Source organism: Scyliorhinus torazame, chromosome 21 (genome assembly GCF_047496885.1).
Source record: "Scyliorhinus torazame isolate Kashiwa2021f chromosome 21, sScyTor2.1, whole genome shotgun sequence".
NCBI classification, from domain to species: domain Eukaryota; kingdom Metazoa; phylum Chordata; class Chondrichthyes; order Carcharhiniformes; family Scyliorhinidae; genus Scyliorhinus; species Scyliorhinus torazame.
Genome location: NC_092727.1, coordinates 65,418,707 through 65,444,764, shown reverse-complemented (window position 1 = coordinate 65,444,764; position 26,058 = coordinate 65,418,707). Strand labels below are relative to the sequence as shown.

At 50.1% G+C, this 26,058-nt stretch overlaps 1 protein-coding gene across 4 annotated transcripts in view; it reads left to right on the top strand.

Annotated features, from left to right (window-relative positions):
- Positions 1-26,058, top strand: part of maptb (microtubule-associated protein tau b) — a 300,500-nt gene that overhangs the window by 90,490 nt on the left and 183,952 nt on the right. For 3 of the 4 annotated variants that reach the window (XM_072486888.1, XM_072486891.1, XM_072486890.1), the window contains exon 4: positions 18,147-18,206. The exons of the other annotated variant lie outside the window; for it this stretch is intronic. In XM_072486888.1, the coding sequence (XP_072342989.1) occupies positions 18,147-18,206 (60 nt within the window). The remainder of the gene's footprint in view (positions 1-18,146; positions 18,207-26,058) is intronic. 4 annotated transcript variants of the gene reach the window in all.

The following is a 26,058-nucleotide window of genomic DNA, read 5'->3' as shown; positions in this document are numbered from 1 at the left end:
TCCCCAGTCTGTCCCCTCTCTATATCACACTGTTCTCCAGCCTGTCCTCTCTATATCACACTGTTCCCCAGTCTGCCCCCTCTCTATATCACACTGTTCTCCAGTCTGTCCCCTCTCTATATCACACTGTTCCCCAGTCTGTCCCCTCTCTATATCACACTGTTCCCCAGTGTATCCTCTCTATATCACACTGTTCCCAGTCTGTCCCCTCTCTATATCACACTGGTCCCAGTCTGTCCCCTCTCTATATCGCACTGTTCCCCAGTCTGTCCCCTCTCTATATCGCACTGTTCCCCAGTCTGTCCCCTCTCTATATCACACTGTTCCCCAGTCTGCCCCCTCTCTATATCACACTGTTCCCCAGTCTGTCTTCTCTCTATATCCCACTGTTCCAGTCTGTCCCCTCTCTATATCACACTGTTCTCCAGTCTGTCCCCTCTCTCTATCACACTGTTCCCCAGTCTGTCCCCTCTCTATATAACACTGGTCCCAGTCTGTCCCCTCTCTATATCGCACTGTCCCCCAGTCTGCCCCCTCTCTATATCACACTGTTCCCCAGTCTGTCCCCTCTCTATATCACACTGTTCCCAGTCTGTCCTCTCTATATCGCACTGTTCCCAGTCTGTCCTCTCTATATCCCACTGTTCCCAGTCTGTCCCCTCTCTATATCCCACTGTTCCCCAGTCTGTCCCCTCTCTATATCACACTGTTCCCCAGTCTGTCCCCTCTCTATATCACACTGGTCCCAGTCTGTCCCCTCTCTATATCGCACTGTTCCCAGTCTGTCCTCTCTATATCACACTGGTCCCAGTCTGTCCCCTCTCTATATCGCACTGTCCCCCAGTCTGTCCCCTCTCTATATCGCACTGTCCCCAGTCTGTCCCCTCTCTATATCCCACTGTTCCCAGTCTGTCCCCTCTCTATATCACACTGTTCCCAGTCTGTCCCCTCTCTATATCACACTGTTCCCAGTCTGTCCCCTCTCTATATCGCACTGTCCCCCAGTCTGTCCCCTCTCTATATCGCACTGTTCCCCAGTCTGTCCCCTCTCTATATCACACTGGTCCCAGTCTGTCCCCTCTCTATATCACATTGTTCCCCAGTCTGTCCCCTCTCTATATCGCACTGTTCCCCAGTCTGTCCCCTCTCTATATCACACTGGTCCCAGTCTGTCCCCTCTCTATATCGCACTGTTCCCCAGTCTGTCCCCTCTCTATATCCCACTGTTCCCCAGTCTGTCCCCTCTCTATATCGCACTGTCCCCCAGTCTGTCCCCTCTCTATATCGCACTGTTCCCCAGTCTGTCCCCTCTCTATATCACACTGGTCCCAGTCTGTCCCCTCTCTATATCGCACTGTTCCCCAGTCTGTCCCCTCTCTATATCCCACTGTTCCCCAGTCTGTCCCCTCTCTATATCGCACTGTTCCCCAGTCTGTCCCCTCTCTATATCGCACTGTTCCCCAGTCTCTCCCCTCTCTATATCACACTGTTCCCAGTCTGTCCCCTCTCTATATCACACTGGTCCCAGTCTGTCCCCTCTCTATATCGCCCTGTTCCCCAGTCTGTCCCCTCTCTATATCACACTGTTCCCAGTCTGTCCTCTCTATATCACACTGGTCCCAGTCTGTCCCCTCTCTATATCGCACTGTCCCCCAGTCTGTCCCCTCTCTATATCACACTGTTCCCCAGTCTGTCCCCTCTCTATATCACACTGTTCCCAGTCTGTCCCCTCTCTATATCGCACTGTCCCCCAGTCTGTCCCCTCTCTATATCGCACTGTCCCCCAGTCTGTCCCCTCTCTATATCACACTGTTCCCCAGTCTGTCCCCTCTCTATATCACACTGTTCCCAGTCTGTCCCCTCTCTATATCGCACTGTCCCCCAGTCTGTCCCCTCTCTATATCGCACTGTTCCCCAGTCTGTCCCCTCTCTATATCACACTGTTCCCCAGTCTGTCCCCTCTCTATATCACACTGGTCCCAGTCTGTCCCCTCTCTATATCACATTGTTCCCCAGTCTGTCCCCTCTCTATATCGCACTGTTCCCCAGTCTGTCCCCTCTCTATATCGCACTGTTCCCCAGTCTGTCCCCTCTCTATATCACACTGGTCCCAGTCTGTCCCCTCTCTATATCGCACTGTCCCCCAGTCTGTCCCCTCTCTATATCGCACTGTTCCGAAGTCTGTCCCCTCTCTATATCACACTGGTCCCAGTCTGTCCCCTCTCTATATCACACTGTTCCCAGTCTGTCCCCTCTCTATATCACACTGGTCCCAGTCTGTCCCCTCTCTATATCGCACTGTTCCCCAGTCTGTCCCCTCTCTATATCACACTGTTCCCCAGTCTGTCCCCTCTCTATATCACACTGTTCCCAGTCTGTCCTCTCTATATCACACTGTTCTCCAGTCTGTCCCCTCTCTATATCACACTGGTCCCAGTCTGTCCCCTCTCCATATCGCACTGTCCCCCAGTCTGTCCCCTCTCTATATCGCACTGTTCCCCAGTCTGTCCCCTCTCTATATCGCACTGTCCCCCAGTCTGTCCCCTCTCTATATCACACTGTTCCCAGTCTGTCCCCTCTCTATATCGCACTGTCCCCCAGTCTGTCCCCTCTCTATATCGCACTGTTCCCCAGTCTGTCCCCTCTCTATATCACACTGGTCCCAGTCTGTCCCCTCTCTATATCGCACTGTCCCCCAGTCTGTCCCCTCTCTATATCGCACTGTTCCCCAGTCTGTCCCCTCTCTATATCACACTGTTCCCCAGTCTGTCCTCTCTATATCGCACTGTTCCCCAGTGTATCCTCTCTATATCACACTGTTCCCCAGTCTGTCCCCTCTCTATGTCACCCTCTTCCCAGTCTGTCCTCTCTATATCGCACTGTTCCCCAGTGTATCGTCTCTATGTTGCACTGTTCTCCAGTCTGTCCCCTCTCTATATCACACTGTTCACCGTCTGTCCTCTCTATATCACACTGTTCCCCAGTGTATCCTCTCTATATCACACTGTTCCCCAGTCTGTCCCCTCTCTATATCACCCTCTTCCCAGTCTGTCCTCTCTATATCGCACTGTTCCCCAGTGTATCCTCTCTATGTTGCACTGTTCTCCAGTCTGCCCCTCTCTATATCACACTGTTCCCCAGTCTGTCCTCTCTATATCGCACTGTTCCCCAGTGTATCCTCTCTATATCACACTGTTCCCCAGTCTGTCCTCTCTATATCGCACTGTTCCCCAGTGTATCCTCTCTATATCACACTGTTCCCCAGTCTGTCCCCTCTCTATATCACCCTCTTCCCAGTCTGTCCTCTCTATATCGCACTGTTCCCCAGTGTATCGTCTCTATGTTGCACTGTTCTCCAGTCTGTCCCCTCTCTATATCACACTGTTCACCGTCTGTCCTCTCTATATCACACTGTTCCCCAGTGTATCCTCTCTATATCACACTGTTCCCCAGTCTGTCCCCTCTCTATATCACCCTCTTCCCAGTCTGTCCTCTCTATATCCCACTGTTCCCCAGTCAGTCCCCTCTCTATATCACACTGTTCCCCAGTCTACTCTCTCTATGTTGCACTGTTCCCCAGTCGGTCCCCTCTCTATATCACACTGTTCCCCAGTCGGTCCCCTCTCTATATCACACTGTTCCCAGTCTGTCCTCTCTATATCCCACTGTTCCCCAGTCAGTCCCCTCTCTATATCACACTGTTCCCCAGTCTACTCTCTCTATGTTGCACTGTTCCCCAGTCGGTCCCCTCTCTATATCACACTGTTCCCCAGTCTACTCTCTCTATGTTGCACTGTTCCCCAGTCGGTCCCCTCTCTATATCACACTGTTCCCCAGTCTGTCCCCTCTCTATATCACACTGTTCCCAGTCTGTACCCTCTCTATATCACACTGTTCCCCAGTCGGTCCCCTCTCTATATCACACTGTTCCCAGTCTGTACCCTCTCTATATCACACTGTTCCCCAGTCTGTCCCCTCTCTATATCACACTGTTCCCCAGTCTGTCCCCTCTCTATATCACACTGTTCCCCAGTCTGTCCTCTCTATATCGCACTGTTCCCCAGTGTATCCTCTCTATATCACACTGTTCCCCAGTCTGTCCTCTCTATATCGCACTGTTCCCCAGTGTATCCTCTCTATATCACACTGTTCCCCAGTCTGTCCCCTCTCTATATCACCCTCTTCCCAGTCTGTCCTCTCTATATCGCACTGTTCCCCAGTGTATCGTCTCTATGTTGCACTGTTCTCCAGTCTGTCCCCTCTCTATATCACACTGTTCACCGTCTGTCCTCTCTATATCACACTGTTCCCCAGTGTATCCTCTCTATATCACACTGTTCCCCAGTCTGTCCCCTCTCTATATCACCCTCTTCCCAGTCTGTCCTCTCTATATCGCACTGTTCCCCAGTGTATCCTCTCTATGTTGCACTGTTCTCCAGTCTGCCCCTCTCTATATCCCACTGTTCCCCAGTCTGTCCCCTCTCTATATCACCCTCTTCCCAGTCTGTCCTCTCTATATCCCACTGTTCCCCAGTCAGTCCCCTCTCTATATCACACTGTTCCCCAGTCTACTCTCTCTATGTTGCACTGTTCCCCAGTCGGTCCCCTCTCTATATCACACTGTTCCCCAGTCTGTCCCCTCTCTATATCACACTGTTCCCAGACTGTCCTCTCTGTATCACACTGTTCCCCAGTGTATCCTCTCTATGTTGCACTGTTCCCCAGTCTGTCCCCTCTCTATATCACACTGTTCACCGTCTATCCTCTCTATATCACACTGTTCCCAGTCTGTACCCTCTCTATATCACACTGTTCCCCCGTGTATCCTCTCTATGTTGCACTGTTCCCCAGTCTGTCCCCTCTCTATATCACACTGTTCACCGTCTGTCCTCTCTATATCACACTGTTCCCAGCCTGTCCTCTCTATATCACACTGTTCCCAGCCTGTCCTCTCTGTACCACACTGTTCCCCAGTCTGTCCCTTCTCTAAATCAAACTGTTCCCAGTCTGTCCCCTCTATATCCCACTGTTCCCCAGTGTATCCTCTCTATGTTGCACTGTTCCCCAGTCTGTCCCCTCTCTATATCACACCGTTCCCCAGTCTGTCCTCTCTATATCCCACTTATCCCCAGTCGGTTCCCTCTCTATATCACACTGTTCCAAGTCTGCCCTCTCTATATCGCACTGTTCCCCAGTGTATCCTCTCTATGTTGCACTGTTCCCCTGACTGTTCCCTCTCGATATCACACTGTTCCCAGTCTGCCCTCTCTAAATCACACTGTTCCCCAGTGTATCCTCTCTATGTTGCACTGTTCTCCAGTCTGTCCCCTCTCTATATCACACTGTTCCCCAGTCCGTCCCCTCTCTATATCACACTGCTCCCCGTCTGTCCCCTCTCTTTATCACACTGTTCCCAGTCTGTCCCCTCTCTATATCCCACTATTCCCCGTCTGTCCCCTCTCTATATCACACTGTTCCCCAGTCTGTCCCCTCTCTATATCCCACTATTCCCCGTCTGTCCCCTCTCTATATCACACTGCTCCCCGTCTGTCCCCTCTCTTTATCACACTGTTCCCAGTCTGTCCCCTCTCTATATCCCACTATTCCCCGTCTGTCCCCTCTCTATGTTGCACTGTTCCCCAGTCTGTCCCCTCTCTATATCACACTGTTCCCCAGTCTGTCCCCTCTCTATATCCCACTATTCCCCGTCTGTCCCCTCTCTATATCACATTGTTCCCCAGCCTGTCCCCTCTCTATATCACACTGCTCCCCGTCTGCCCCCTCTCTATATCACATTGTTCCCCAGTCTGTCCCCTCTCTATATCCCACTGTCCCCCAGTCTGTCCCCTCTCTATATCACACTGTTCCCCATCTGTACCCTCTCTATATCACACTGCTCCCCGTCTGTCCCCTCTCTTTATCACACTGTTCCCCAGTCTGTCCCCTCTCTATATCACACTGTTCCCCAGTCTGTCCCCTCTCTATATCCCACTATTCCCCGTCTGTCCCCTCTCTATGTTGCACTGTTCCCCAGTCTGTCCCCTCTCTATATCACACTGTTCCCCAGTCTGTCCCCTCTCTATATCCCACTATTCCCCGTCTGTCCCCTCTCTATGTTGCACTGTTCCCCAGTCTGTCCCCTCTCTATATCCCACTATTCCCCGTCTGTCCCCTCTCTATATCACATTGTTCCCCAGTCTGTCCCCTCTCTATATCACACTGCTCCCCGTCTGCCCCCTCTCTATATCACATTGTTCCCCAGTCTGTCCCCTCTCTATATCCCACTGTCCCCCAGTCTGTCCCCTCTCTATATCACACTGTTCCCAATCTGTACCCTCTCTATATCACTTTGTTCCCCAGTCTGTCCCCTCTCTTTATCACACTGTTCCCCAATCTGTCCCCTCTCTATATCACATTGTTCCCCAGTCTGTCCCCTCTCTATATCCCACTGTCCCCCAGTCTGTCCCCTCTCTATATCACACTGTTCCCCATCTGTACCCTCTCTATATCACACTGTTCCCCAATCTGTCCCATCTCTATATCACACTGTTCCCCATCTGTACCCTCTCTATATCACACTGTTCTCCAGTCTGTCCCCACTCTATATCACACTGTTCCCCAGTCTGTCCTCTCTATATCACACTGTTCCCCAATCTGTCCCCTCTCTATATCACACTGTTCCCAAATCTGTCCCCTCTCTATATCACACTGTTCCCAGTATGTCCCCTCTCTATATCACACTGTTCCCAGTCTGTCGTCTCTATATCACACTGTTCCCCAGTGTATCCTCTCTATGTTGCACTGTTCTCCAGTCTGTCCCCTCTCTATATCACACTGTTCCCCAGTCTGTCGTCTCTATATCACACTGTTCCCCAGTGTATCCTCTCTATGTTGCAATGTTCTCCAGTCTGTCCCCTCTCTATATCACATGTTCCCCAGTCTGTCCTCTCTATATCACACTGTTCCACAGTGTATCCTCTGTATGTTGCACTGTTCACCAGTCTGTCCCCTCTCGATATCACACTGTTCCCCAGTCTGTCCCCTCTCTATATCACACTGTTCCCCAGTCTGTCCTCTCTGTATCACACTGTTCCACAGTGTATCCTCTGTATGTTGCACTGTTCCCCAGTCTGTCCTCTCTGTATCACACTGTTCCACAGTGTATCCTCTGTATGTTGCACTGTTCCCCAGTCTGCCCCCTCTCTATATCACACTGTTCCCCAGTCTGTCCCCTCTCTATATCACACTGTTCTCCAGCCTGTCCTCTCTATATCACACTGTTCCCCAGTCTGCCCCCTCTCTATATCACACTGTTCTCCAGTCTGTCCCCTCTCTATATCACACTGTTCCCCAGTCTGTCCCCTCTCTATATCACACTGTTCCCCAGTGTATCCTCTCTATATCACACTGTTCCCAGTCTGTCCCCTCTCTATATCACACTGGTCCCAGTCTGTCCCCTCTCTATATCGCACTGTTCCCCAGTCTGTCCCCTCTCTATATCGCACTGTTCCCCAGTCTGTCCCCTCTCTATATCACACTGTTCCCCAGTCTGCCCCCTCTCTATATCACACTGTTCCCCAGTCTGTCTTCTCTCTATATCCCACTGTTCCAGTCTGTCCCCTCTCTATATCACACTGTTCTCCAGTCTGTCCCCTCTCTCTATCACACTGTTCCCCAGTCTGTCCCCTCTCTATATAACACTGGTCCCAGTCTGTCCCCTCTCTATATCGCACTGTCCCCCAGTCTGCCCCCTCTCTATATCACACTGTTCCCCAGTCTGTCCCCTCTCTATATCACACTGTTCCCAGTCTGTCCCCTCTCTATATCCCACTGTTCCCCAGTCTGCCCCCTCTCTATATCACACTGTTCCCCAGTCTGTCTTCTCTCTATATCCCACTGTTCCAGTCTGTCCCCTCTCTATATCACACTGTTCTCCAGTCTGTCCCCTCTCTCTATCACACTGTTCCCCAGTCTGTCCCCTCTCTATATAACACTGGTCCCAGTCTGTCCCCTCTCTATATCGCACTGTCCCCCAGTCTGCCCCCTCTCTATATCACACTGTTCCCCAGTCTGTCCCCTCTCTATATCACACTGTTCCCAGTCTGTCCTCTCTATATCGCACTGTTCCCAGTCTGTCCTCTCTATATCCCACTGTTCCCAGTCTGTCCCCTCTCTATATCCCACTGTTCCCCAGTCTGTCCCCTCTCTATATCACACTGTTCCCCAGTCTGTCCTCTCTATATCACACTGGTCCCAGTCTGTCCCCTCTCTATATCGCACTGTCCCCCAGTCTGTCCCCTCTCTATATCGCACTGTCCCCAGTCTGTCCCCTCTCTATATCCCACTGTTCCCAGTCTGTCCCCTCTCTATATCACACTGTTCCCAGTCTGTCCCCTCTCTATATCACACTGTTCCCAGTCTGTCCCCTCTCTATATCGCACTGTCCCCCAGTCTGTCCCCTCTCTATATCGCACTGTTCCCCAGTCTGTCCCCTCTCTATATCACACTGGTCCCAGTCTGTCCCCTCTCTATATCACATTGTTCCCCAGTCTGTCCCCTCTCTATATCGCACTGTTCCCCAGTCTGTCCCCTCTCTATATCACACTGGTCCCAGTCTGTCCCCTCTCTATATCGCACTGTTCCCCAGTCTGTCCCCTCTCTATATCCCACTGTTCCCCAGTCTGTCCCCTCTCTATATCGCACTGTCCCCCAGTCTGTCCCCTCTCTATATCGCACTGTTCCCCAGTCTGTCCCCTCTCTATATCACACTGGTCCCAGTCTGTCCCCTCTCTATATCGCACTGTTCCCCAGTCTGTCCCCTCTCTATATCCCACTGTTCCCCAGTCTGTCCCCTCTCTATATCGCACTGTTCCCCAGTCTGTCCCCTCTCTATATCGCACTGTTCCCCAGTCTCTCCCCTCTCTATATCACACTGTTCCCAGTCTGTCCCCTCTCTATATCACACTGGTCCCAGTCTGTCCCCTCTCTATATCGCACTGTTCCCAGTCTGTCCTCTCTATATCACACTGGTCCCAGTCTGTCCCCTCTCTATATCGCACTGTCCCCCAGTCTGTCCCCTCTCTATATCACACTGTTCCCCAGTCTGTCCCCTCTCTATATCACACTGTTCCCAGTCTGTCCCCTCTCTATATCGCACTGTCCCCCAGTCTGTCCCCTCTCTATATCGCACTGTCCCCCAGTCTGTCCCCTCTCTATATCACACTGTTCCCCAGTCTGTCCCCTCTCTATATCACACTGTTCCCAGTCTGTCCCCTCTCTATATCGCACTGTCCCCCAGTCTGTCCCCTCTCTATATCGCACTGTTCCCCAGTCTGTCCCCTCTCTATATCACACTGTTCCCCAGTCTGTCCCCTCTCTATATCACACTGGTCCCAGTCTGTCCCCTCTCTATATCACATTGTTCCCCAGTCTGTCCCCTCTCTATATCGCACTGTTCCCCAGTCTGTCCCCTCTCTATATCGCACTGTTCCCCAGTCTGTCCCCTCTCTATATCACACTGGTCCCAGTCTGTCCCCTCTCTATATCGCACTGTCCCCCAGTCTGTCCCCTCTCTATATCGCACTGTTCCCCAGTCTGTCCCCTCTCTATATCACACTGGTCCCAGTCTGTCCCCTCTCTATATCACACTGTTCCCAGTCTGTCCCCTCTCTATATCACACTGGTCCCAGTCTGTCCCCTCTCTATATCGCACTGTTCCCCAGTCTGTCCCCTCTCTATATCACACTGTTCCCCAGTCTGTCCCCTCTCTATATCACACTGTTCCCAGTCTGTCCTCTCTATATCACACTGTTCTCCAGTCTGTCCCCTCTCTATATCACACTGGTCCCAGTCTGTCCCCTCTCCATATCGCACTGTCCCCCAGTCTGTCCCCTCTCTATATCGCACTGTTCCCCAGTCTGTCCCCTCTCTATATCGCACTGTCCCCCAGTCTGTCCCCTCTCTATATCACACTGTTCCCAGTCTGTCCCCTCTCTATATCGCACTGTCCCCCAGTCTGTCCCCTCTCTATATCGCACTGTTCCCCAGTCTGTCCCCTCTCTATATCACACTGGTCCCAGTCTGTCCCCTCTCTATATCGCACTGTCCCCCAGTCTGTCCCCTCTCTATATCGCACTGTTCCCCAGTCTGTCCCCTCTCTATATCACACTGTTCTCCAGTCTGTCCCCTCTCTATATCGCACTGTTCCCAGTCTGTCCCCTCTCTATATCACCCTGTTCCCAGTCTGTCCCCTCTCTATATCGCACTGTTCCCCAGTCTGTCCCCTCTCTATATCACACTGTTCTCCAGTCTGTCCCCTCTCTATATCGCACTGTCCCCCAGTCTGTCCCCTCTCTATATCGCACTGTTCCCCAGTCTGTCCCCTCTCTATATCACACTGTTCTCCAGTCTGTCCCCTCTCTATATCACACTGGTCCCAGTCTGTCCCCTCTCTATATCGCACTGTCCCCCAGTCTGTCCCCTCTCTATATCGCACTGTTCCCCAGTCTGTCCCCTCTCTATATCACACTGTTCTCCAGTCTGTCCCCTCTCTATATCACACTGGTCCCAGTCTGTCCCCTCTCTATATCGCACTGTCCCCCAGTCTGTCCCCTCTCTATATCACACTGTTCCCCAGTCTGTCCCCTCTCTATATCACACTGTTCCCAGTCTGTCCCCTCTCTATATCGCACTGTCCCCCAGTCTGTCCCCTCTCTATATCGCACTGTTCCCCAGTCTGTCCCCTCTCTATATCACACTGGTCCCAGTCTGTCCCCTCTCTATATCACATTGTTCCCCAGTCTGTCCCCTCTCTATATCGCACTGTTCCCCAGTCTGTCCCCTCTCTATATCACACTGTTCCCAGTCTGTCCCCTCTCTCTATCACACTGTTCCCCAGTCTGTCCCCTCTCTATATCACACTGTTCCCAGTCTGTCCCCTCTCTATATCGCACTGTTCCCCAGTCTGTCCCCTCTCTATATCGCACTGTTCCCCAGTCTGTCCCCTCTCTATATCCCACTGTTCCCCAGTCTGTCCCCTCTCTATATCACACTGTTCCCCAGTCTGTCCCCTCTCTATATCACACTGTTCCCAGTCTGTCCCCTCTCTCTATCACATTGTTCCCCAGTCTGTCCCCTCTCTATATCGCACTGTTCCCCAGTCTGTCCCCTCTCTATATCACACTGTTCCCCAGTCTGTCCCCTCTCTATATCACACTGGTCCCAGTCTGTCCCCTCTCTATATCGCACTGTCCCCCAGTCTGTCCCCTCTCTATATCGCACTGTTCCCCAGTCTGTCCCCTCTCTATATCACACTGGTCCCAGTCTGTCCCCTCTCTATATCACACTGTTCCCAGTCTGTCCCCTCTCTATATCACACTGTTCCCCAGTCTGTCCCCTCTCTATATCACACTGTTCCCAGTCTGTCCTCTCTATATCACACTGTTCTCCAGTCTGTCCCCTCTCTATATCACACTGTTCCCAGTCTGTCCCCTCTCTATATCGCACTGTTCCCCAGTCTGTCCCCTCTCTATATCACACTGTTCCCAGTCTGTCCTCTCTATATCACACTGTTCCCCAGTCTGTCCCCTCTCTATATCACACTGTTCCCCAGTCTGTCCCCTCTCTATATCACACTGTTCCCAGTCTGTCCTCTCTATATCACACTGTTCCCCAGTCTGTCCCCTCTCTATATCACACTGTTCCCAGTCTGTCCTCTCTATATCACACTGTTCTCCAGTCTGTCCCCTCTCTATATCACACTGTTCCCAGTCTGTCCCCTCTCTATATCACACTGTTCCCCAGTCTGTCCCCTCTCTATATCACACTGTTCCCCAGTCTGTCCTCTCTATATCGCACTGTTCCCAGTCTGTCCTCTCTCTATATCACACTGTTCCCCAGTCTGTCCCCTCTCTATATCACACTGTTCCCAGTCTGTCCCCTCTCTATATCACACTGTTCCCCAGTCTGTCCCCTCTCTATATCACACTGTTCCCCAGTCTGTCCCCTCTCTATATCACACTGTTCCCCAGTCTGTCCCCTCTCTATATCACACTGTTCCCAGTCTGTCCCCTCTCTATATCACACTGTTCTCCAGTCTGTCCCCTCTCTATATCCCACTGTTCTCCAGTCTGTCCCCTCTCTATATCACACTGTTCTCCAGTCTGTCCCCTCTCTATATCACACTGTTCCCAGTCTGTCCCCTCTATATCACACTGGTCCCAGTCTGTCCCCTCTCTATATCACCCTGTTCCCCAGTCTGTCCCCTCTCTATATCACACTGTTCCCCAGTCTGTCCCCTCTCTATATCACACTGTTCCCAGTCTGTCCCCTCTCTATATCCCACTGTTCCCCAGTCTGTCCCCTCTCTATATCACACTGTTCCCCAGTCTGTCCCCTCTCTATATCACACTGTTCCCAGTCTGCCCCTCTCTATATCACACTGTTCCCCAGTGTATCCTCTCTATATCACACTGGTCCCAGTCTGTCCCCTCTCTATATCACACTGTTCCCAGTCTGTCCCCTCTCTATATCACACTGTTCCCAGTCTGTCCTCTCTCTATATCACACTGTTCCCAGTCTGTCCCCTCTCTATATCACACTGGTCCCAGTCTGTCCTCTCTATATCACACTGGTCCCAGTCTGTCCCCTCTCTATATCACACTGTTCCCAGTCTGTCCCCTCTCTATATCACACTGTTCCCAGTCTGTCCTCTCTCTATATCACACTGTTCCCCAGTCTGTCGTCTCTAATTCACACTGTTCTCCAGTCTGTCCCCTCTCTATATCACACTGTTCCCAGTCTGTCCCCTCTCTATATCACACTGTTCCCCAGTCTGTCCCCTCTCTATATCACACTGTTCTCCAGTCTGTCCCCTCTCTATATCACACTGTTCTCCAGTCTGTCCCCTCTCTATATCACACTGTTCCCCAGTCTGTCCCCTCTCTATATCACACTGTTCTCCAGTCTGCCCCTCTCTATATCACACTGTTCCCAGTCTGTCCCCTCTCTATATCACACTGTTCCCCAGTCTGTCGTCTCTAATTCACACTGTTCTCCAGTCTGTCCCCTCTCTATATCACACTGTTCCCAGTCTGTCCTCTCTCTATATCACACTGTTCCCCAGTCTGTCGTCTCTAATTCACACTGTTCTCCAGTCTGTCCCCTCTCTATATCACACTGTTCCCAGTCTGTCCCCTCTCTATATCACACTGTTCCCCAGTCTGTCCCCTCTCTATATCACACTGTTCTCCAGTCTGTCCCCTCTCTATATCACACTGTTCTCCAGTCTGTCCCCTCTCTATATCACACTGTTCTCCAGTCTGTCCCCTCTCTATATCACACTGTTCCCCAGTCTGTCCCCTCTCTATATCACACTGTTCTCCAGTCTGCCCCTCTCTATATCACACTGTTCCCCAGTCTGTCCCCTCTCTATATCACACTGTTCCCCAGTCTGTCCCCTCTCTATATCACACTGTTCCCAGTCTGTCCTCTCTATATCACACTGGTCCCAGTCTGTCCCCTCTCTATATCGCACTGTCCCCCAGTCTGTCCCCTCTCTATATCACACTGTTCCCAGTCTGTCCCCTCTCTATATCACACTGTTCCCAGTCTGTCCTCTCTATATCACACTGTTCCCCAGTCTGTCCCCTCTCTATATCACACTGTCCCCCAGTCTGTCCCCTCTCTATATCACACTGTTCCCAGTCTGTCCCCTCTCTATATCACACTGTTCCCCAGTCTGTCCTCTCTATATCACACTGTTCCCAGTCTGTCCCCTCTCTATATCACACTGTTCCCCAGTCTGTCCTCTCTCTATATCGCACTGTCCCCCAGTCTGTCCTCTCTATGTCACACTGTTCCCCAGTCTGCCCCCTCTCTATATCACACTGGTTCCAGTCTGTCCCCTCTCTATATCACACTGGTCCCAGTCTGTCCCCTCTCTATATCACACTGTTCCCAGTCTGTCCCCTCTCTATATCACACTGTTCCCCAGTCTGTCCCCTCTCTATATCACACTGTTCCCCAGTCTGTCCCCTCTCTATATCACACTGTTCCCCAGTCTGCCCCCTCTCTATATCACACTGTTCTCCAGTCTGTCCTCTCTATATCACACTGTTCCCCAGTCTGCCCCCTCTCTATATCACACTGGTTCCAGTCTGTCCCCTCTCTATATCACACTGGTCCCAGTCTGTCCCCTCTCTATATCACACTGTTCCCAGTCTGTCCCCTCTCTATATCACACTGTTCCCCAGTCTGTCCCCTCTCTATATCACACTGTTCCCCAGTCTGCCCCCTCTCTATATCACACTGTTCCCCAGTCTGTCCCCTCTCTATATCACACTGGTCCCAGTCTGTCCCCTCTCTATATCACACTGTTCCCAGTCTGTCCCCTCTCTATATCACACTGTTCCCCAGTCTGTCCCCTCTCTATATCACACTGTTCCCCAGTCTGTCCCCTCTCTATATCACACTGTTCCCCAGTCTGTCCCCTCTCTATATCACACTGTTCCCCAGTCTGTCCCCTCTCTATATCACACTGTTCTCCAGTCTGCCCCCTCTCTATATCACACTGTTCTCCAGTCTGTCCTCTCTATATCACACTGTTCCCCAGTCTGCCCCCTCTCTATATCACACTGTTCTCCAGTCTGTCCTCTCTATATCACACTGTTCCCCAGTCTGTCCCCTCTCTATATCACACTGTTCCCCAGTGTATCCTCTCTATATCACACTGTTCCCCAGTCTGTCCCCTCTCTATATCACACTGTTCCCCAGTGTATCCTCTCTATATCACACTGTTCTCCAGTCTGTCCCCTCTCTATATCACACTGTTCTCCAGTCTGTCCTCTCTATATCACACTGGTCCCAGTCTGTCCCCTCTCTATATCACACTGTTCCCAGTCTGTCCCCTCTCTATATCACACTGGTCCCAGTCTGTCCTCTCTATATCACACTGTTCCCCAGTGTATCCTCTCTATATCACACTGTTCCCCAGTCTGCCCCCTCTCTATATCACACTGTTCCCAGTCTGTCCTCTCTATATCACACTGTTCCCCAGTGTATCCTCTCTATATCACACTGTCCCCCAGTCTGTCCTCTCTATATCACACTGTTCCCCAGTGTATCCTCTCTATATCACACTGTTCCCCAGTCTGTCCCCTCTCTATATCACACTGTTCCCCAGTGTATCCTCTCTATATCACACTGGTCCCAGTCTGTCTCCTCTCTATATCACACTGTCCCCCAGTCTGTCCCCTCTCTATATCACACTGTTCCCCAGTCTGCCCCCTCTCTATATCACACTGTTCCCCAGTGTATCCTCTCTATATCACACTGGTCCCAGTCTGTCTCCTCTCTATATCACACTGTTCCCCAGTCTGCCCCCTCTCTATATCACACTGTTCCCAGTATGTCCCCTCTCTATATCACACTGTTCCCCAGTCTGTCCTCTCTACATCACACTGTTCCCCAGTGTATCGTCTCTACGTTGCACTGTTCTCCAGTCTGTCCCCTCTCTATATCACACTGTTCCCAGACTGTCCTCTCTATATCACACTGTTCCCCAGTGTATCCTCTCTATGTTGCACTGTTCTCCAGTCTGTCCCCTCTCTATATCACACTGTTCCCCAGTCTGTCGTCTCTATATCACACTGTTCCCCAGTGTATCCTCTCTATGTTGCACTGTTCTCCAGTATGTCCCCTCTCTATATCACACTGTTCCCCAGTCTGTCGTCTCTATATCACACTGTTCCACAGTGTATCCTCTCTATGTTGCACTGTTCACCAGTCTGTCCCCTCTCTATATCACACTGTTCCCCAGTCTGTCCCCTCTCTATATCACACTGGTCCCAGTCTGTCCTCTCTACATCACACTGTTCCCCAGTGTATCGTCTCTACGTTGCACTGTTCTCCAGTCTGTCCCCTCTCTATATCACACTGTTCCCCAGTCTACTCTCTCTATATCACACTGTTCCCAGCCTGTCCCCCTCTCTACATCACACTGTTCCCCAGTCTGTCCCCTCTCTATATCACACTGTTCCCAGTATGTCCCCTCTCTATATCACACTGTTCCCCAGTCTGTCCTCCCTATATCACACTGTTCCCCAGTCTACTCTCTCTATATCACACTGTTCCCAGCCTGTCCCCCTCTCTACATCACACTGTTCCCCAGTCTGTCCCCTCTCTATATCACACTGTTCTCCAGTCTGTCCCCTCTCTATATCACACTGGTCCCAGTCTGTCCTCTCTACATCTCACTGTTCCCCAGTGTATCCTCTCTATGTTGCACTGTTCTCCAGTCTGTCCCCTCTCTATATCACACTGTTCCCAGTCTGTCCCCCCTCTATATCACACTGTTCCCCAGTCTGTCCCCTCTCTATATCACACTGTTCCCCAGTCTGTCCTCTCTATATCCCACTGTTCCCCAGTCTGCCCCCTCTCTATATCCCACTGTTCCCCAGTCTGTCCTCTCTACGTTGCACTGTTCCCCAGTCTGTCCCCTCTCTACATCACACTGTTCCAAGTCTGTCCTCTCTATATCACACTGTTCCCCAGTCTGTCCTCTCTATATCACACTGTTCCCCTGTGTATCATCTCTATCATGCACTGTTCGCCAGTCTGTCCCCTCTCTACATCACACTGTTCCCCAGTCTGTACCCTCTCTATATCACACTGTTCCCCAGTGTATCCTCTCTATGTTGCACTGTTCTCCAGTCTGTCCCCTCTCTATATCACACTGTTCCCCAGTCTGTCCTCTCTATATCACACTGTTCCCCAGTGTATCCTCTCTGTGTTGCACTGTTCTCCAGTCTGTACTCTCTCTATATCACACTGTTCCCAGTCTGTCCCCTCTCTATATCACACTGTTCCCCGTCTGTCCCCTCTCTCTATCACACTGCTCCCAGTCTGTCTCTTCTCTATATCACACTGTTCCCCAGTGTATCCTCTCTATATCACACTGTTCTCCAGTCTGTCCCTTCTCTATATCACACTGTTCCCCTGACTGTTCCCTCTCTATATCCCACTGTTCCCCAGTCTGCCCCCTCGCTATATCCCAATGTTCCCCAGTCTGTCCTCTCTATATCCCACTGTCCCCCAGTGTGCCCCCTCTCTATACCCCACTGTCCCCCAGTCTGCCCCCTCTCTATATCCCACTTTTCCCCAGTTTGTCCCCTATCTGTATCCCACTGTTCCCCAGTCTACCCCCTCTCTATATCCCACTGTTCCCCAGTCTGTCCCCTCTCTATATCTCACTGTCCCCCAGTCTGTCTCCCCTCTATCTCCCACTGTTCTCCAGTCTGTCCCCTCTCTATATCCCACGCTCCCCCAGTCTGTACCCTCTCTATATCACACTGTTCCCCAATCTGTCCCCTCTCTATATCCCACTATCCCCCAGTCTGTCCCCTCTCTATATCCCACTGTTCCCCAGTCTGCCCCCTCTCTATATCCCACTGTTCCCCCGTCTGTCCCCTCTCTGTATCCCACTGTCCCCCAGTCTGTCCCCTCTCTGTATCCCACTGTTCCCAGTCTGTCTTCTCTCTATATCCCACTGTTCCCCAGTCTGTCCCCTCTCTATATCACACTGTTCCCCAGTCTGTCCCCTCTCTATACCCCACTGTTCCCCAGTCTGTCCCCTCTCTATATCCCACGGTCCCCCAGTCTGCCCCCTCTCTATATCCCACGGTCCCCCAGTCTGCCCCCTCTCTGTATCCCACTGTCCCCCAGTCTGTCCCCTCTCTATATCACACTGTCCCCAGTCTGTCTCCCCTCTGTATCCCACTGTTCCCCAGTCTGTCCCCTCTCTATATCACACTGTTCCCCAGTCTGTCCTCTCTATATCTCACTGTCCCCCAGTCTGTCTCCTCTCTGTATCCCACTGTCCCCCAGTCTGCCCCCTCTCTATACCCCACTGTTCCCCAGTCTGTCCCCTCTCTATATCCCACTGTCCCCCAGTCTGCCCCCTCTCTGTATCCCACTGTCCCCCAGTCTGTCCCCTCTCTGTATCATACTGTACCCCAGTCTGCACCGCTGTAATTTTCTCTCAGTGAATCATATTTGTCGTGGCATTGTTCATTTTCTGATTGATGTTTCGTTCTCTGAATTATTTCTGGACGTGTTTGTTTGGAATTGTTCCGACATTTGGGAAGCAGTGGATCCAACTGCTGTTACTGCAGTATCCTTGGACCTTCCTTCACAAGAGGTCATAGCAGGTAAGGCTGCCGGCATGCTCTGGATACTTTCACTTGTCTTCTATCAGCGCTGAAAGGTCTAATAAACCCCAGATTCAAAGGTAGAAAGCCAGAGCAAGCTGGCGCACACAATTGCGTTGATCGAAGAACAAGCTTGGTATGTACATGATGCACCATGAATTACACACGAGGCAAGTTGTAGGAAGCAAAGTAATGGTTTTAATACTCTAAGATGTAGCCTGTCTGCTGCTGAACCCAGACTGGAGACAGGGCTACAGATAGTCAACTATATACAACACCCAGTGGGGCTGAGCCACGGAAGAACAACAATATATAACACAGTGAGTAACAATGGAACAAACAGTAACAGAGAATATATACAGCGCTATAAGTAACAGTGGAACAACAGTGGAACTACAATAACGGTGGTTCACCACAATACAAAATGGGGTTGAGGGGTATGGCCACTCATTTTAAAATGCTCCATTGAAGTCCCAGGACAGCGTGGTATATATGAGCCGCAATGCCCGTTCTTTTGAAAATGCATCTGTTACTGCAGTTAGGTTTCCTGCAGGCTTGATCTGGGTCTCAAGGAATGAAAGGTCAACCTCCTGGCCAATGGTTGGGATTTTCCAGCCCTTCCATGGCACAACCTATCATGGGGAATGTCGCGGCCTTGCCAACAATCTCTCAGCAGCACTGGACGATTTTAGCAAATGTTTCAGGCAAACCCAGGAAACAATAATAGGGACATGGAACAAGAGTGTGTTTTTTCTCCAATTTCTTTGGACTCTACTATTTACGAGTGATTCAAATATTGGCGAGGAAGAGAAAGGTGTTTGATTGGCAGTCAAGAATCATCCCATTGTCGGGCGGCGCACTAGCGCAGTGATTAGCTCTGCTGCCTTGAGGTGCTGAGGACTTGGGTTCGATCCCGGCTCTGGGTCACTGTCCGTGTGGAGTTTGCACATTCTCCCCGTGTCTGCGTGGGTCTCACCCCCACAACCCAAAGATGTGCAGGGTAGGTGGATTGGCCACGCTAAATTGCCCCTTAATTGGGGGGGAAAATGGGATACTCTAAATTTATTTAAAAAAAAGAATCATCCCATTGTTTAATAAAACAATCTCTTTCCAATTTATCATTGAAAGCTGGGACTCTGTGAGAATGTACTTCTGAGTGAGCAATGGTGTGATTGGGGAAGGTGGTGCAGCTGGGAGGTCAATTGATGACCGTCACAGGTCATATCCAATCAGAGTTGGTGACACATTGCTGGGGTTCCACGCCTGTTAATGTCTGTTTCAAGAACAGTTTCTTAAACTACAATTAGAATTATAAAATGGTTGCCTGTAGCTGACCAACCTCAATCCTTTTACTAAACCATAGTTATTGGCGTTCCCCTCCTGGGGTGTGCTAATATTGACATTTCAGTCAGCTGGGTAATCCCGACATGTAGTTACCATGGTGACATACACATCACATTTAAATTGCCTGACCAATGATGTTGCATTCAGAGTGAATCATGCTGCTGGAAGTTTCATCCTTAAATGTTGCTTCAGGTTCTTTGTGACAAATTGTTTGTGCGTGTGCCTCAGTTTAAAAATAACCCAGAAACTAAGCTTTAGATAATTTATTATGAAACAGGGGCTGTTTAGCACAGGGCTAAATCGCTGGCTTTGAAAGCAGACCAAGGCAGGCCAGCAGCACGGTTCAATTCCCGTAACAGCCTCCCCGAACAGGCGCCGGAATGTGGCGACTAGGGGCTTTTCACAGTAACTTCATTGAAGCCTCCTTGTGACAATAAGCGATTTTCATTTCAACTACTGCTGAAAGTTACTTGGGTAAAAGTGATAAAGTTATTAACTAAAATACAGATACAAAGATAAAGATACTGAAAGATTAAATTTCAAATCAGCCTGTGTGAGATGGGCAGCACGGTAGCATAATGGTTAACACAGTTGCTTCACAGGTCGCAGGTTCGATTCCCGGCTTGGGTCACTGTCTGTGTGGAGTCTGCATGTTCCCCTCGTATCTGCGTGGGCTTCCTCCGGGTGCTCCGGTTTCCTCCCACAGTCCAAAAATGTGTGCGTTGGGTGGATTGGCCATGCTAAAATTGCCCTTAGTGTCCAAAAAGGACTGGTTACCTGTCTACCAAACTAAAGAGTAGAGACGTGGGCTTGAGAAGGGTGCTCTTTGTAAGGGCCAGGCAGACTCGATGGGCCGAATGGCCTCCTTCTGCACTGTAAATTCTATGAAATTCTCAGGAAAACAATCCCAGCTTATCTTCTTTCTCTTGCTAGCTGACACTCTCCAGCCCATGGAACATCCTGGTGAATCGCCTCTGCACCCTCTCCAATGTAATCACTTCCTTTCTATAGTGTGGCGAGCAGAACTGCACACAGCCCTCCAGTTGTGATCTAATCAGCGTTTTATACAATTCTAACCAAGGCCTAACCAGTACCTTTAGATGATGTTTCTACGGCACTTGGCTACTGTTATTGTTCCACTTCAGTTGTTGGAGACACCTGTACCTCTGGGATTGTCCCATGAGATCCCTTCTCCCTGACTGCCTGATTGCTGTGAAGGAGCAGTTTGGCTAGTTGAGTGTCCATAAGACATAGAACATAGAACAGTACAGCACAGAACAGGCCCTTCAGCCCTCGATGTTGTGCCGAGCATTGTCCGAAATCAAGATCAAGCTACCACTCCCTGTCATTCTGGTGTGCTCCATGTGCCTATCCAATAACCGCTTGAAAGTTCCCGAAGTGTCCGACTCCACTGTCATAGCAGGCAGTCCATTCCACACCCTAACCACTCTCTGAGTAAATAACCTACCTCGGACATCCCTCCTATATCTCCCACCCTGAATCTTATAGTTATGCCCCCTTGTAACAGCTACATCCACCCGAGGAAATAGTCTCTGAATGTCCACTCTATCTATCCCCCCTCATTATCTTATAAACCTCTATTAAGTCGCCTCTCATCCTCCTCCGCTCCAAAGAGAAAAGCCCTAGCTCCCTCAACCTTTCCTCATCAGACCTATCCTGCAAACCAGGCAGCATCCTGGTAAATCTCCTTTGCACCCTTTCCAATGCTTCCACATCCTTCCTATAATGAGGTGACCAGAACTGCAACAATACTCCAAATGTGGTCTCACCAGGGTCATGTATAGTTGCAGCATAACCCACGGCTCTTAAACTCAAGCCCCCTGTTAATAAACGCTAACACACTATAAGCCTTCTTCACGGCTCTATGCACTTGAGTGGCAACCCTCAGAGATCTGTGGACATGAACCCCAAGATCTTTCTGTCCCTCCACATTCCTCAGAACTCTGCCGTTGACCCTGTAATCTGCATTCAAATTTTTTCTACCAAAATGAATCACCTCACACTTATCAGGGTTAAACTCCATCTGCCATTTTTCGGCCCAGCTCTGCATCCTATCAATGTCTCTTTGCAGCCTACAACAGCCCTCCACCTCATCCACTACTCCACTAATCTTGTTGTCATCAGCAAATTTACTGACCCACCCTTCAGCCCCCTCATCCAAGTCATTGATAAAAATCACAAATAGCAGAGGACCGAGCACTGATCCCTGTGGTACACCGCTGGTAACTGGTCTCCAGTCTGAACATTTTCCATCCACCACCACCCTCTGTCTTCTATGTGATAGTCAGTTACTTATCCAACTGGCCAAATTTCCCTCTATCCCACACCTCCTTACTTTCTTCATGAGCCGACCATGGGGAACCTTATCAAACACCTTACTAAAATCCATGTATACGACATCAACTGTTCTACCTTCATCTACACACTTAGTTACCTCCTCAAAGAATTCAATCAAATTTGTGAGGCAAGACCTACCCTTCACGGATCCGTGTTGACTATCCCGGATTAAGCTGCATCTTTCCAAATGGTCATAAATCCTATCCTTCAGGACCTTTTCCATTATCTTCCCGACCACCGAAGTAAGACTAACTGGCCTATAATTACCAGGGTCATACCTATTCCCTTTCTTGAACAGAGGAACAACATTCGCCACTCTCCAGTCCTCTGGCACGATCTCCGTGGACAGCGAGGACCCAAAGATCAAAGCCAAAGGCTCTGCAATCTCATCCCTTGCCTCCCAAAGAATCCTTGGGTATATCCCATCTGGCCCAGGGGACTTGTCGACCCTCAGGTTTTTCAAAATTGCTAATACATCCTTCCTCAGAACATCTACTTCCTCTACCTACCCACCTGAATCGCACTCTCATCATTAAAAACATGGCCCCTCTCCTTGGTGAACACTGAAGAAAAGTATTCATTCAACGCCTCTCCTATTTCTTCTGACTCCATGCACAAGTTCCCACTACTGTCCTTGACCGGCCCTACCCTCACCCTGGTCATTCTTTTATTTCTCACATAAGAGTAAAAAACTTTGGGGTTTTCCTCGATCCGACCCACCAAGGACTCCTCATGCCCCCTCCTAGCTCTCCTAAGCCCTTTTTTCAGCTCATTCCTTGCTACCTTGTAACCCTCAAGCGACCCTACTGAACCTTGTTTTCTGATCCTTACATACTCTTCCTTTTTCCTCTTGACAAGACATTCAACCTCTTTTGTGAACCATGGTTCCCTCACACGGCCATTTCCTCCCTGCCTGACAGGGACATACCTATCAAGGACACGCAGTATTTGTTCCTTGAACAAGCTCCACTTTTCATTTGTGCCTTTCCCTGACAGTTTCTGTTCCCATCTTATGCTCCCTAATTCTTGCCTGATCACATCATAATTACCTCTCCCCCAATTACAAACCTTGCCCTCCCGTATGGCCCTATCCCTCTCCATTGCAATGGTGAAAGACACTGAATTGTGGTCACTTTCTCCAAAGTGCTCTCCCACAAACAAATCTAACACTTGGCCCGGTTCATTACCAGTACCAAATCCAATGTGGCCCCCCCTCTTGTCAGCCTATCCACATATTGTGTCAGGAAACCCTCCTGCACACACTGTACAAAAACTGCCCCATCCAAACTGTTCGACCTATAGAGGTTCCAATCAATATTTGGAAAGTTAAAGTCACTCATGACAACTACCCTGAGACCTCCACAGCTATCCATAATCTGTTTTGCAATTTCTTCCTCCACATCTCTATTACTATTTGGGGGCCTATAGAAAACTCCTAACACTGTGACCGCTCCTTTCCTATTTCTAACTTCGGCCCATATTACCTCAGTCGGCAGATCCCCTTCAAACTGCCTTTCTGCAACCGTTAAACTATCCTTGATTAACAATGCTACTCCTCCACCTCTTTTACCATCTTCCCTACTGTGGCGCACAAAGACTCCGTGAGACAAACAGAGTGAAGTCGATGAGGCTTTATTAAGCGTGTCTGTTCCCCAGCAGCCCGATAGTAAACTGGCATGCGGGGGAAGGCACCGGCTTCTTATACTTCGCCTTCAGGGCGGAGTATGAGGTCAACGGCCAACCAGGACCCGGGATCTGTCAGCCAATGACATTAGGGCTTCCAGTCCCACATGACCCCCAATACATACTACCACACCTACTCTTACTGAAACATCTGTACCCCGGAACTTCCAACAACCATTCCTGTCCCTTTTCTAACTATGTATTCGTAATGGCCACAACATCGTAGTCCCAAGGACCAATCCACGCTCCAAGTTCACCTACCTTATTCCGGATGCTCCTTGCATTGAAGTAGACACACTTCAACCCACCTTCCTGTCTACCGGTACACTCCTGCGACCTTGATACCCTCCTCAGTACCTCACTACTCTCGACACTGGCTTCTGGACTACAGCTCGTTTTCCCAGCCCCCTGACAAATTAGTTTAAACCCCCCCGAAGAGTCGTAGCAAATTTCCCTCCCAGGATATTGGTGCCCCTCTGGTTCAGGTGCAAACCGTCCTGTCTGTACAGGTCCCATCTTCCCCAGAATGTGCTCCAATTATCCACGTACCTGAAACCCTCCCTCCTACACCATCCCTGCAGCCACGTGTTTATCTGCACTCTCTCCCTGTTCCTCACCTCACCAGCACGAGGCACCGGCAAAAAAAATAGAGATGACAACATGGTTTGTCCTGGCTCTCAGCTTCCACCCTAGCTCCCTAACTCAGGTACACTTTCTGGATGCAGTGACCGCAATGCACTGATGCACATTTTCCCCGCAACAGCCAATCAGCTGCCCTCTGCTAGATCTAGGACCAGAATTAGGCCATTCGGCCCATCAAGTTTGCTCCGCCATTCAATCATGGCTGATCTGTTTCTCATCCCCATTCTCCTGCCTTCTCCCCATATCCCCTGATCCCCGTATCAATCAAGAACCTATCTATCTCTGTCTTAAAGACACTCAGTGATTTGGCCTCCACAGCCTTCAGCGGCAATGAGTTCCACAGATTCACCACCCTCTGGCTGAAGAAATCCCTCCTCACCTCAGTTTTAAAGGATTGTCCTTTCAGTCTGAGGCTGTGGCCTAGGGTTCTTGTCTTTCCTGCAAGTGGAAACAATCGCTCCACGTCCACTCTATCTAGTATCCTGTAAGGTCCAATAAGATCCCCCCCTCATCCTTCTAAACTCCAACGATTACAGATCCAGAATCCTCAACCGTTCCTCATACGACAAGCTCTTCATTCCAGGGATCATTCTTGGTAACCCCTCTGGACCTTTTCCAAAGCCAGAACATCCTTCCTCAGATACAGGGCCCAACATTGCTCACAATACTCCAAATGAGGTCTGACTAGAGTCCGACACAGCCTCAGAAGTACATCCCTGAGTCGGCATGTGGCACAGTGGTTGGCACTGGGACTGCGGCACTGAGGACCCGTGTTCGAATCCCGGCCCTGGGTCACTGTCCGTGTGGAGTTTGCACATTCTCCCTGTGTCTGCGTGGGTTTCACCCCCACAACCCAAAGATGTGCAGGGTAGGTGGATTGGCCACACTAAATTGTCCCTTAATTGGATAATTGGGTACCCTAAATTTTAAAAAAGTACATCCCTGCTCCTGTATTCCTGCCCTCTCTACATGAATGCTAACATTGCATTTGCCTTCTAAACCTGCATGTTAACCTTAAGAGAATCTTGAACTAGGACTCCCAAGTCCCTTTGTGTTTCTGATTTCCTAAGCGTTTTCCTATTTAGAAAATAGTCTATGCCTCCATTCTTCCTACCAAAGTACCAATATGCCTATGGTTACACCAACATATCTGGTTGAATTTGTTCTACTCCCGCTTTCAGTTGCCTACTGTGGAAATGTGAGTCAATCGTTCCACCTGGTACTTTTTTTAGTTCCAATCTCGCATGGCTTGGTTCATTGAAGACTTTAGTCCATCGTGTGGTTTCAAACGTCTAGACTCAGCTGGAATTTTGTTCTGCAAATCTTCCAGTTCAGTTCTGATGTGATCATTTTCCTTCCGCTTGTGCATTTCATTGAACTGACATGGTCAGCAATCATCTTGTGGTTTACTTGAATATTGTCACCCTCTCTATGGGGTCCTCTGTCTCCTTCGCTCTGGTGTCTTTTTCTGCCTTTTCTTTGGGGTCTTTTGTTGCCCTTTCTCTGTTGGCATGATCGGTGTTACCAGCCCAGGTTTTACACTTGCTCCAGCTAGTATGAGTGGCCATTGCATCCCACCTATGATCTGGAACTCAAGATCTTCCTTTTTGCCACAGCATTGGGATCTGACTAATTTGTCCTATAGTATGAGTATCGTGCGATCACATAGCCTCAACCTCATTTTTGAAGTTTAATTTTTGGATCACCATTTTGAGCTAATTCGCACAGATCTGGGAAGGTCATTATGCTGCAGAGCACACCAGTGTCAATCTGACACTTCTTGTTCACTTGATACGCTCCTTCTGGGGTCATCATTGTAACAGTA